Genomic DNA, 13,688 nt, shown 5'->3' with positions numbered 1-13,688 from the left:
ATTACATCTCCCTTCGATCGGGGCTCCATTAGTACCATTATACAAGTAGACTGGATTCCAGCTCAGGCAGAGTGGCAAGGCTTCCCCTAATTGTTTAACAGATGCTCAGCCTATTAATTATTCCAAGTGCAGTGCCCAGTTTTAATTGATCATTCAAGTAAAGATGGGTGGTCACAGCCTTTCCCCCTATAAGTAAATGAGCCATGGATGGAGAGGGGGATATACCTCTAGTGAAGGACACTGGAAAGAGCTGATACTTACCGGTGTGCTTTATTTGAGGGGTGCATGGTATCCCCAGACCCATCCATCCTGTAGCACTGATAGATTATTTCCCTTTTTGGCTCCTTCATATCCCCATCCTTCTCTTCCCACCTCCCCATTATTACTTCACACACATAAATACCTTTCCACCAACAAGCCTATTTCCAATGATTTATGGTTCCCTAGCCAATGCCAGTAATGTGCATTTTTTAAAAGGTGAAAATGAATTGCCTCCCGTCCTTTAAATAAGCAAAAAGCCCACCTCTGCCATGTCAACGATGTGTTTGATTTTCAGAGGAACTGCAGTAGATTTGGCACTGAAATGGACCTTAGCGATCGCAACCTCCTTCTTACAGAGAAAGACGAAAAGGAAAGGGATTTTACCCAAAGTCAGATAGAGTTGATGATGTTTTGGGATAGGGAGAGATATGTGACAGTAGAATAGGCTGTGTTTAAGCTACTTTTGTAGAAAAAGAAGGAAATACTGCTTTAGAACCAGTTAGAACTTTAGGTCATCTGAGGACATCTCGAACATCAGCCTAATACTTGAAGGCCTTCTGTGATGGGGTGTCCCTCACTCCCCATCCACCGCTCATTTATTTATTGGGGGAAAGGCTGTGACCTCCCATCTTTGCTTCCTGCTAAGGCAGGTGTAGGTCGCCGGATGAGATCCTGAGATCTTAGAAAGATTGTCTGACCTAGCCCCTTCATTTCATGTAGAGGAAATAGAGTCAGCAGAGCGCAGATTTGAATGGCAATCACCAGTGGAAAGGGAAACGTAATTTGGAGTTAGAGAAATGTTGTTTGGGTCCCAGCTTGGCTACATTACCTGGGGACTGTGAGCAAATCACTTAACCTCTTAGATCTTCGGCTCATCATCTATAAAAACGAGAGTGTTAGACTAATGACCCAAGTTCCCTTTGAGCTTGAAATGTCCTTGCCTGACGGGGAGTCCCCCCTGAGAGAGCTTGGGCTGGCTGTGCTGTGTCTGCTCTCTCAGTGGGCTCCGTCGTTAGAATCCTGGGAGGGAGCAAAGGAAGGAGGGCTCCGGAGGAAGCCAGGCTGCCCGAGGTGGGTGGCAGAGTTTATGTTCTCCATCCCTTGTCCCACCCCCACCCCCATATGCCCTGTAACGGCTCGATACACAAAGAGGCAATCGGAGGGAATTGGGCCCTTGTACAAAACCAGAAACAAATTACAAATCTCCAGCGGAAGCCAAAGGCGGTACCATGAGGGAGAAGGAACAGGAGACACACAAAAGATTGATAGAAGGTCTGTCTGGGGGTCCTGGGAGGGGAGGGCAGACCAGGTGCTAGGAACCCTAGCTGTTGGCCCTTTGCCTTATTCCCTGCCACCCCTCAATGTTGGCCAGTCCCCAGGGCCACCCCACTCCAGCTGAATTTCCTCCGCCTCTGTTTCCCAAGGCCCTGGGGAGGTGGCTTTGGAGGTGGTACTGATTGTGTGGATGCCTTTGGCCAGAAGACTTCAGGCCTCGCAGCCGGGAAGAGTCTTCAGAGCCAAAATGCTCAGAAATCAGCAGCCCGAGGGTCTTGGGGCTCCTGAGCCACCTCCCCTGCGCCTGCTAGGAACAGGGATCATGTTCATGAGAGACCGAATTAGAAGTTACGGTTGAAGTCCCCATCCTGACTTCAGGTCCTGAGGAGCTAGGAAATTCTGTTGCTCTACTTTGTTACTAAATTACCCCTAAGCTTCAGTTTCCTCATCAGAAAAATGGGGATAATATTTGTCCTACCTATTTCTCATGGTGGTTGTGAGGCAAGTGCTCTGTAAACTTTAAAAGCACTATTCAGACGGACGTAGATATTATTGCTGTTGTTGTGAAGAGAAGTGGATAGAGTGCCAGGGCTAAAGGCAGGAAGACCTGAGTTCAAATGCAGCTGAACACATTTCACTTCACAGGTCACTTCACCCCTCTTCCTTATTTTTAAAATGAGGAGGCTGAATGCGACCCCTAGCTCCTTTCTGGTTCTAAGTGTGATCCGATGGTGGATGGTGGAGACTGTGGTCTAGTACCTTGTCTTGACATCTTAGCTTGGGCTTAACAGTATGTTTTTACATTTTAAATAAAAACAAGCATTTGTTTTTTATCCCTCTCACCCCTGGTGGGGGAAGAGAGAGACAGAGATAGAGACAGAGAGAGACAGAGGGAGACAGAGAAACAGAGAAAGGGAGAGAGAGAGAGAGAGAGATACAAACTCTTATAACAAATATATATAGGCAAGCAAAATAAATTTTCCTATTGGCTGTGCTTTTATATACATGCATATATATATATATATATGTCTATGTACTGATATTATTTATATATGTATTGATACTTATATTTATAAGTATATACTTGTATTTATGTGTGTATATATACTTATATTTATATGTATATCTACTTATTTATACACATGCATTTATAGTTGCATGTATATCTACTTATAAATATGCATTTATGTTTATGTATATTTGCTTATAAATATACAATGCACTTATATATCATATGTATATATACATATATATGTATATTTGTGTATATATACTTATAATTATATTTGTATGTATACAAGTAAATATGTATATCTACATATATATACACATGCTTTAAAATATACTTATACACACACATATATGTGTGTATATATGCATGAGTTTGTATATGTATATGTGTATCTGTCTGTCAATCTTTGTTTCCTATTCCATGGCCTGAGCGTATCTCTTGTGGCCAGGAAGGGGGTAGCGGGCTTCATTATTTGCCCCCCCTTGAGTCACGGTTGGTCACTGCCATTGATCTGCATTCTTTAAATTTAAATCTGTTTTAAAAAGGCCACCTCTGCCTGGGAAGGATGGAACCAGGCCCCATCCCCAGCCCCGATGGAGGCAGCCAGAGAGAGTCTGTGGGGATGTAGAGGGAGTTGCTGGCAGCAGATGGCACCCAGGCAGGTGAACCCCATGCCCGGGTATCCCGATGATCTTTGGCACGGGAAGCACATCGGGCACCAGGCCTCGCCAGTACCTGCCAAAGGGCAGCTTGTCTTGTTCCCCCGCCCATCTCCCCCTGCCCTGCATTGTTCTTTACTCCCAGGGGCTAAGATTTATGACTCCAGAGAGACTCTAATAGCCAGGCCCTTGATTTCTCTGGAGTAAAGTTTCAAGAGCTGGGAAATAGGAGTCTTATAATTAGCCCAATTAATTTTCCTTTTGTTTGTGACTATATCAGAATGGTGACAGTTCTGGGACTCCAGAGTGCAGAGCTGGTGGTGGGGAGGCTTATGGTCATCTGGTTTACTGCCACTCACCCACCCACCCCTTTCACGGAGGAGGTGACTCCTAAAGAAGGGAGGAGGGGAGTAGCAGAGCAAGGATTTGAATCCAGGTCTCCTAATTACAAATCTGCATTTCTCTTCACTACACTCTGACATCTCCCCCTGAGTTGTTAATGTTAAGCACCTAGCAGAATGCGTGGCATACGATAGGTAACTAGCAATTTTTTTAATGATAGCATATGCTAAGAAAAACCAAAGCACCAATTAAGTCCAATCTTTTCATTTTACAGAGAGACAGAGACAGAGAGAGAGACAGAGACAGAGACAAACAGGCTGAGAGACAGAGAGAGAGAGGAGACAGAGACAGAGAGAGAGAGAGAGACAGAGAGAGACAGAGACGGGGGGGGGGGAGAGAGAGAAAGACAAAGACACAGACACAGAGAGACAGAGATAGAGAAAGACAGAGACAAAGACAGAGAGAGAGGCCCCCCAAATGAGAATTAAATATTTAACATTTTTGAGCCTCTCTCTCTGTGCTTGGTAAGAACAAGGCTCTGCTCAAACCTGGACTTTGGATGGTGGTTTCCTCAGTTTCCTCACTTGTCAAATGAGATTGGACTCAGTGTCCCAAAGTCTAGATCCCGTGATCTGAAAAGTGGCCTGATAATGGAGCTGGTACCTGCTCATCCCTCTGAGGGGCTTTTTCAGACACAAAGCATTTTCAGGTCCTGTGTTATCTGATTTAAGCCTTGCCACAGCCCTGTGTGTGCAGCCGGGCAGGGATCAGTGCTGGGCAGGAAAATCGGCCCAGAGAACAATGTTCAGAGACGGCAGGACTGCTCCGCCAGCCCCGTGGCCTCTCATGGCTAAGAGCAGTGGTCCCTGCGTGCAGATTAGGAAGAGGACCCATCAGTCAGACCTGACATGTATTGATCTGTTTTACTTAGCCGTACTTTGTTACAAGGCAGAGTTCTGTGAGAGGGGTGAGTGGGCCAACAGTGGGAAGTGACCCCAATCTGGGTTGTTGTTTTAAGCTTGCCAGGGAGGGGAAATGAGTTACCCAGCTCCCACAGCTAGTGAGCGGCAGCAGCAGCACTCTGCCTAGTTTGGGAAAGACAAATCCTGAAAACAGGGCTTTTCCCTGAGTGAAGGATGCTGCCAGGCTTGACTCTTAAAGGAACAGGCTGGAAAGTTGCTGGAAGCCAGGAGGACATAAAGAGAGACACAGAGAAAGGACACACACACACACACATACACAGAGAGAGAGAGAGAGAGAGAGAGAGAGAGAGAGAGAGAGAGAGAGAGAGAGAGAGACAGAGAGACAGAGAGACAGAGAGAGACAGAGACAGAGAGAGAGAGAGAGAGACAGAGAGAGACAGAGAGACAGAGACAAAGACAGACAGAGAGACAGAGACAGAGAGAGAGACAGAGAGACAGAGACAAACAGGCCGAGAGACAGAGACAGAGAGAGAGAGGCAGGGGAGAGAGACAGAGAGAGAGGAGACAGAGACAGAGAGAGAGAGACAGAGACGGGGGGGGGAGAGAGAGAGAAAGACACAGACACAGAGAGACAGAGATAGAGAAAGACAGAGACAAAGACAGACAGAGAGAGAGAGAGAGAGAAACAGAGAGACAGACAGACAGAGACAGACAGAGAGACAGAGACAGAGAGAGACAGGAAAGAGACAGAGAAAGGCAAGAGACAGTGACAGAAAGATACCCACAGAGAGAGACAGAGAGAAACAGATACACACACAGAAAGAAAAAGAAAAAAGAAAAATCCAGATCTGGGATTCTGGCTTCCTCTCCCCTTTCTCTTCTCTTATTCCTTCCTTTCCTTTCCTCCTTCTTCTCTTTCAGAGCCTCTATCCCTGAGTCTCCTGGGAATGGTGGGGTAAGCAATGGGACACACACACACACAGAGAGAGAGAGAGAGAGAGAGAGAGAGAGAGAGAGAGAGAGAGAAAGAGAGAGAGAGAGAGAGCGCCTGGGGTCAGAGGAAGTTCTAGAGTCCTGATTCTGAGCCCCCAAGGTCTGAGTGCAGATGGCTCTCCAAGTCAGTGTTTGCAGCCAGTGCTGAAATGGCTTCTGGGTTCCCCCCCCACCCCTGAGTTTTCCACCTGCCCCCTTTCAGTAGCACAAGTAGCAGCTTGAAGGCCGAGGCTCCAACCAGATCTCAAAGGAAGGAGAAAAACCAGTTCAGCTGTTATGCTTGGGGTTGGGGTTTTGGGGGTGGGGGGATCCAAACCTCAGGCATTGGACAGTAATGCAAGATCCACAAGATGCTAGGAAATTGGGACCCAGATGAGGATGGGATTTAAGAAACCTGAATGTAGGGGGCCGTTCCTCTCCCTCCATAACCCTTGAAAGGGCTCCCTCACTTTAAACCTAGCATTCTCAAATATTTCTTGCCCCTGCACTAATTACTAAGGAGACCAGAGGAGAGGGAACCTCGTTAAGGGAATAATTGGGGAAGGTGTGGAGAGGAGAGAGTGAAGCCTCAGATAATGAAGAGATTTTATGACTGTGGTCTTTTTGAACTTATTCAAAGCACACTGACAGCCTTTCTCTCTCTATTTGATCCTCACCACCACAGGGCAAGCACCATTATTTCCATTTCACAGAGGGGTAAATCGAGGCCAAAGTGGAGGTGAGACCAATCTGCTTTAAGATAGCAGAACTCAAGTGGGAGGTGTCATGGGAAGAGCACGGATTTGGAGTCCCAAGTGGCAACTTCTGTGACTTTAATTTCTCAGATCCTCAGTCTCCCCCTTTGTAAAGTGGGGTGGTAGACTTGCTCTCTAAATCCTATCCCTTCCCTTGATAGCTTGATTTTTCAGTAGATACCACAGCCAAAGACAGGAGTTCTGTTTGGATTCAGGACAGTTTCTCTGCTCTCTCCTCCACGCCCCCTCCCCAAATTTCTCCCCTTTGCACGCTTTTGTTGGGATCTTTGACCCAGAGATTTAAGGGAGCTTGGGGGCCACCTAAGACATTTTCATTTTACAGAGATGACATTTTAGCCCAGAACAGTTAGGGGCATTGATCAGGGTCACCCAGAGGTGAGAACTGGACCCACAGCCAGACCCATAACTCTGGTTTGGAGTTGCTGATTTCAAAAAAGGGTACTTTGCCAACCCAGCTTTGCACCTCGGTCTCCCTATACAGCCCTCCGATGTGGCTTCCTTCCTAGAAGTTTGAATTAGAGTCATAGGGTTAAGTTTCTTGATGCAAATAGAATCTGGGGGTTCTTTCTGGATAGGATTCCCCTCACATTCTGCCTTTCCCAAAGAGTTATCCCTAAACTAAAGGAAGACCCAGAGAATTTGACTATTTGAAAGGGGAAGAGAATAAGCACTTATACAGCACCTACTGCATGCTAAGCACTTTACAAATATCTCATTTAATCCCCATAACAACTCTGAGAGGTAGATGTTACTGACCCCCATTTGACAGTTGGGGAAACTGAGGCAAGCTGAAGCTAAATGTTCCAGGGTCACAGCGCATTGGAGATCAGACTTGAATTCTGGTCTTTCTGATTTGATGATGCAGTGGATGGAGCACTGGACTTGGAGTCAAGATTCAGATGCTAGCTGTGTGGCTCTGGGCAAGTCACTTAACTCTGTTTGCTTCAGCTCCCTCATCTGTAAAACGAGTTGGAGAAGGAAATAGCAAAGCATTATATTTGCCAAGAAAACCCCCAAATGGGGTCACGAAGAGTCAGGCACAATTGAACAACAACAAACTTCCAGATTCCAGACCCAGCACTATTCAAAGGACCACCTCTAGCCACTTATTTGAAATGTAAATTGTTGGAGTTCTGGAACTCAATCCCAAACTTGCTTCTCTGTGCTGTTAGAGCATCTCAAAAGTAGACCTGTTTTTAGGAGGCTTTCAGTGTGTCAGGTAAAGGCAGAACCAGGAATTCGTGACTGAGAACACCAAAGATAATACAATTAGGTGCTAAACTGTGGGGCAGAGAGTAAGGGCTAAGGGAACTAAGAAGAGAGAGATCAGTGTGCGTTAGAGAGTTTGGACTTATTCCTGTGGGCGATGGGGAGCTATTGAAGGCCATTGAGCAGGAGCCTCAGAGCAGCATTTTGGAAATATTAATCTCAAAGTGTTTGCAGAAGGAATTAGAGAGAGGTCAGGTCAGTGGAATATTTTGTGGGGATTTTTACATTTATTTTTGCCTTTTAATTTATTCTAAGCATAGTAATTTAGCAATTCAGATGCAGAATACAGAGACAAAAATTAAAAGGTTGTAAGGAATTATACATGAACTCTTAAAAATTCTTTTAAATGTGTCTATTAACCTTACTAAAATATCAATGAGCTTCTTCCCCTTGGCTTAAGTGTGCCCTGCTGAATTATTTTTCTTTTGTGTATTTTGCATTTTGTTGTTATTAATATAATTAGCATCCATGTATGTTTCACCTCTACTTTCTTTACACTGCATCCCTTCATTTTTATTCCCCCCGTGTCTTTTTTTCATTATCTTTCTTATTTGAATAGCCCAGTAATACTCCATTATATTAAGGAACCGCAGTCCCCACATGTTAGCCATCTGGATTTGCTTTCAGGCTGTTTCTGTTTATTAAGAGGAGAGGAATACATTTGTTCTTTGGTTTCTTCCATGGGTACCATCCTTAGCATGTCGTTCTGGTGTGAGACTACCGGGCACTGTCCCTGGCAGGAGGATGGTGCTGGGAGATCAAATAAAAGAGAGTTTCCAGGTCTCTCAGGACAGAACAAAAATCTCCTCCGGTCAGTGCCTCTGAGAGCCCCGCCGGTCCATGCACCAGCCACTAGGCAGGAAGGAACTCCTTGGGCTAATTCAGGAAATGAACCCTTTTGTTCAGGACCCAAAGAGGACTCATTAGGTTTCTTTGGGGGGGGGTATCTGCTTTCTGGGATAGGGATCAGCTTGGGGAACTCATTGCCTCCTAAGGCAAATAGATTTCTTTGAGAGTGGTAGTTCCCTGTCATTGGAGATTTTGAAGTGAAGAAAGAAACATTGCTACATAGTATAATAATATTTCTTTGAGAGTGGTAGTGATTTCTTCCCAGGTTATTTTTACCTTTCTAAATCCGATGTTTCTTGTACAACAAGAAAATTGTATAAATATGTACACATATATTGTATTTAACATATACTTTAACATGTTTAACATGTATGGCACTGCCCGCCATCTGGGGGAGGGGTGGAGGGAAGGAGAGGAAAAATTGGAACAGAAGTGATTGCAAGGGTCAATGTTAAAAAATTACCCATATATATGTTCTGTTAATAAAAAGCTATAATTGGGGGGGGGGAGGTAGTAAGCTCCCTGTTATTGAAGGTTTTGAAGTGAAGAAGGAAACATAGCTACATAGTATAATAATATTTCTTTGAGAGTGGTAGTGAGCTCCCTGTCGTTGGAGGTTTTGAAGTGAAGAAGGAAACATTGCTACATAGTATAATAATAGAAGATAAAGAATAACAACTTGGGAATCTAAAGACATGTTTTTGCTACTTTTTTTCCTTTGCAGCAAGCAAGCCCATTCCCTAGAGTAGGACTTAGGTTTTTTCTTATTTTTTATTTTTCCTGTTAAATAAGGGATTCAAGCTCCCCTCCCTCCCCAGCTATAGATTTTTGGTGTTTTTCTGAATTTCTTGGTGTTGGGAACCAACATGGAGCACACGATAAGCCGCCCCCCCCCACCATAAAAAGATCCCTCCATCCCAGACTCTCAGATGAATTCTGCCTAACCCAGAGACTGTCCTTAACAAGACAAGACTGTCTCCAACTCCAGGGAGAAAAAGCAGGTTGGAAAAAGACTTAGATCAGCATTCTTAGATCACCTCTAAGTCTGGGCAGGGATCAGAGGGTGGAGGAGGAGCTGCTGGCTAGGCTGGATTGGCAGGATCATCACCTGCTGTTTGGGGGAAACTGAGGTACATTTATGATACTTGGCCTTGGGAATCATGATTCCTAAGTAGAATGCCAAAGTCAGCTAGTCTAAAAAAGGGGGGCTTTTTTACAGGTTGGGAAACTGACCCTCAGTGAGAACTTGACCATAGCCATACAACTTAGTGATGATAGTTAAGTCCATCACTAAGTATTTATTAAACACTTGCTGTATGCCCAGTGACAAAAATAAAATTTCCTCTGCCCTCAATAAGTTTTCATTCTAAACTGGGGTGTATACACACACACACACACACACACACACATTTGTGCATGTGTGTATACATATATGTCTATGAACACATGCATGTGATTGTGTACAGGTGCATTATGCATCCCTGTGTGTTTCTGTGCATATGTGAACATATTTATTGCACATGTGCATGCACACATTGTGTCTGTGTGCATATGTCCATAGGTACATCCTGCATATTGGTACACACATATATATTGTGTCTTTAGGTGTGTGCATGTAGTCATTGTGTTTTTCTGTCCCACACATGTTGTGATTAAATATATGAATATATGTATATGCATTTTGTGGTATAGTATATATACATTGCATGTATGTGCCACACGTATACAACTGTTTAGGTACATTGCTCAAATGCACATATATGTGTTTGCATGTTTACACGTGTGTTTGTATAGCTATCTATATAATATATATATAATAAATATGAGGTGAAGGGAAGGCACTAAGCCACTGAGGGCATTGCGCAGAAAAGTGGTGTTTGCCTTGGGTCTGGAAGGAAGCTGGAAGCCTGTGTTCTAGTGCAGGAGCTCCCCCATCAGCCTGTCTTTGAAGGGCCCTGGAGCACTAACACGGGACTGCTTCGCCTGCCCAGGGAAAGGGGCGCACACCCCCTCAGACCCTTCTCTCTGACCGGATGTGCTCGGCCCGAATCAGGAGCCTCCTGCCCATCGGGGTGGGGCAGGGACGGGGGTGGCCGTGGCAGGACATACTCTGATGGCCCGGCACACCTAGCAGCACCGTGAGAAGATGTTAAAAAGTGTCCAAACCCGTAAAATCATTAGGGCTCCCTTGGCTGTTGGGATTTGTAACAGGAGGGAGGTGGCCTCCCCGGAGCGGCTTGGGGAGGGCCGCACCCCTGCAGGGAGGGGCGCAGAGACTCCCTGGGATGCTCCCTGGGCACCGTGCCTCTGACTCCCAGGGGAGCTGGCTTCTGTGCTGTGCTCAGTCCGCACATCCAAGTGCCTGCCCCGGCAGGCCTCGGCAGCTGAAGGGAACTGAGGGAGACAGCCATATGTGTGGAGGAAAAACCCGGGACTGACAGGCTAGAGAGCACATGGAGCAATGGGAGGAGCCACAGATTGGGACTCAAAGGCCCAGGGTTTAAGCCTTGCCTATGGCACTTAATGACTTAACCTTGGACACATTACTTAACCTGTGAGACTTCAGTTTCCTCATCTGTGTAATGGGATAATACTCCTCAAAGGAGTCAAAGGCTAACAGTCTTTGTAAACCTATGGAAAAGAGCTATCATTAGAGTCATAGATCTAGAATTGGGACTTTAGAGGCCATCTAGTCCAATCTCATTTTACAGATCAGAAAACTAGGCCCAAAGAAGTTAAGTCACACAGGTACCAAGCAGCATTTTCAGAATTTGAACTCTGGCCAGCTCATTCGAAATTCAGTGGTTTTTCTATAATAACATATCCCCTATATTACTTCCTTATGTTCTATTCAATTCTAGTCCTAGTGTCATGGGATTTAGGTTTTAGACAGGCAACTGAAAGGTCGACCTCCTGGTCTTTTTATTCCTTGGTCATTTCATTTATGTCTTTTTGTGACCCCATTGGGGATTTTTGGGGGCAAAGATACTGGAGTGGTTTGCTATTTCCTTCCCTAACTCATTTTACACGAGGAAACTGAGGTAAATAGGGTAAATTGACTTGCCCAAGATTAAGTATCTGAGTCCAGATTTGAATCATAAAGATGAATCTTCCTTATTCCAGTGATCCATCTGTTGTACCCCCTAGATTCCCTTACTCGTGTCCTACTCTTTGTGGCCCCTTTTGGAGTTTTCTTGGCAAAGATACTGGAGTGATTTGCTGTTTCCTTCTCCTACCCATTTTACAGATGAGAAACTGAAGCTTGGCCAGTGACTTGGCCAGGATTACACAGCTTAGGAAGTGTTTGAGGCTAGTTTTGAATTCATCTTCCTGGTTCCAAGCCCGGTGCTCTGTGTACCATGGCACCCTCTAGCTGCTCTTCATCTAATTTTAGCCCCTCACTCTGTAAAAGAAAATAGAACAAGAAGAATTCACAGACAAGTAGGATAGCTTTGAAAGCTGCATGTCAAATTTAACATATACTACAAAGGAAATGCTCGTTGTACCTAAGAGAGATTTGTGGTTTCATGTATGGATTCTGATTCCACCTTTTTTTTCCCCTCTATTCCCAGGTGCCCCATACTGGACCCGCCCTGAGAGAATGGATAAGAAACTTCTCGCTGTCCCAGCTGCAAATACTGTTCGCTTCCGGTGTCCGGCCGCTGGCAACCCCACCCCCACCATCTACTGGCTGAAGAACGGCAGAGAGTTCAAAGGAGAACATCGAATTGGGGGGATTAAGGTGAGACACCCCATCTGAGGTTTGATACTCTCTGTATTCCTTCATCATCCACAGCATCTGCTGTTTGGGGAAGATGGGATAAATAAGAGTTTCTTTGCCCCCTAAAAGACTTCAGACTCTAGATAGGAAGGTGGGACCATCCCATTCATAACTGGAATGCAAAGTAAAATAATTAGTGTCACTAAAGAGACCAAGACTGTCATACATGATTCAGAGCCTGCCTCCAGTGTCACCTATGTCAGGGATCCTACCTTCTCTACTGTGCCTCAGTTTCTCCTGCAATAAAATAAATATGGCCCTTATATCTCTTTCAGGAGTAGGAGCCTTGAGAGATATTTAAACCTAAGGGGAGGGCCTTAGATATCAGACTGACTGAGTCTGCCTTATTCCTATTAATCAGTCAGAACTTTTGGTCTTAAAGCAGACCTGCTCTGATAGAGGGAATTCCTCTCTGAGCGCTCCCTAAGATTTTAGTAAAATAGTACAAGGGAGCCTTGGGAGAAGAAGATAGAGATCATTCCCAGCAGGGGAAGATCAAGGAAGGTTTCATGGAAGAATACCCCTGCCCCAGAGTGGGCATTGAAGGATAGGTATGGTTTAGAATGTCCCCAATGCAGGTCAGGACTGGGTGGTCCTGAGTTCTAGTCTCACTCATTGCCTGTCTCTGGACATCATCTTTAAAATGAGAGGGTTGGGTAGATGATCTCAAAGCACTGTCCATTTCTGAGAGTATCCATTCTGAGGTCCCTCCCAGCTCTCATGTTTTGTGGCCCGTTCCTCGGAGAAATCTGCCCACAAGCTCATTATCTCCCATTGCTGTCTCTTGTAGCTGAGACATCAGCAGTGGAGTCTAGTCATGGAGAGTGTGGTACCTTCGGACCGGGGGAACTATACCTGCGTGGTGGAGAACAAGTATGGCAGCATACAGCAAACCTACACGCTGGATGTCCTGGGTGAGTCCCTCCATTCCCAAATTCCATGATCGCACCTCCTAGAGACTTGGGAGCTTCAGTTTCTTGGCCAGCTAAGTGGGAGTATGGATTTTACAGTTGCCTCTGTGTTAGGGGGAAAGTGTTTGGAGGAGTGATGGGCAAGGATGGGAGGGATATTCCTGAAGATAGAGATGAGGGGCTCCGGGAGTACCCTTGGCTACCAGACATCTAGAGCTGGGCTCTCTCTGGGTTTTTTTAGAGAGATCCCCACATCGGCCCATTCTGCAGGCCGGCCTCCCGGCCAATCAGACCGCGGTCGTGGGGAGCAACGTGGAGTTCCACTGTAAGGTGTACAGCGATGCCCAGCCCCACATTCAGTGGCTGAAACACGTGGAGGTGAATGGCAGCAAGTATGGCCCCGATGGAACACCCTACGTCACCGTCCTCAAGGTTCGTAGCTAGGTGCTGTATAAGGGGGGGTCCAGAGAAGAAATAGGATTTCCCCCCTCTTTCTCCCTCCAAACCAGGAGTTCATTTGTCTTTATTCTCTCTACTTTGGATAAGGAGAAGAGAGGAAAGAAACCAACATTTGTTAAGTGTCTTCTGTGTGTCGGCCACTGGGCTAAGTGCTTTACAAATATAATCTCATTCAATTCTGGAAATCAACTAGCAGAAA

At 45.5% G+C, this 13,688-nt stretch overlaps 1 protein-coding gene across 8 annotated transcripts in view; it reads left to right on the top strand.

Annotated features, from left to right (window-relative positions):
• The window catches only part of FGFR3 (fibroblast growth factor receptor 3), a 97,824-nt gene that overhangs the window by 50,334 nt on the left and 33,802 nt on the right, over nucleotides 1-13,688 (top strand). For all 8 annotated transcript variants that reach the window (XM_051966201.1, XM_051966208.1, XM_051966205.1 and 5 more), the window contains 3 exons: nucleotides 11,911-12,080; nucleotides 12,910-13,033; nucleotides 13,272-13,462. In XM_051966201.1, coding sequence (XP_051822161.1) covers nucleotides 11,911-12,080; nucleotides 12,910-13,033; nucleotides 13,272-13,462 — 485 coding nt within the window. The remainder of the gene's footprint in view (nucleotides 1-11,910; nucleotides 12,081-12,909; nucleotides 13,034-13,271; nucleotides 13,463-13,688) is intronic.

The sequence above is a fragment of the Antechinus flavipes genome, chromosome 6 (assembly GCF_016432865.1).
Source record: "Antechinus flavipes isolate AdamAnt ecotype Samford, QLD, Australia chromosome 6, AdamAnt_v2, whole genome shotgun sequence".
In the NCBI taxonomy this organism is placed as follows: domain Eukaryota; kingdom Metazoa; phylum Chordata; class Mammalia; order Dasyuromorphia; family Dasyuridae; genus Antechinus; species Antechinus flavipes.
Note: the sequence above shows the minus strand (reverse complement) of the source record. Positions and strands in the feature narration are given on the sequence as shown.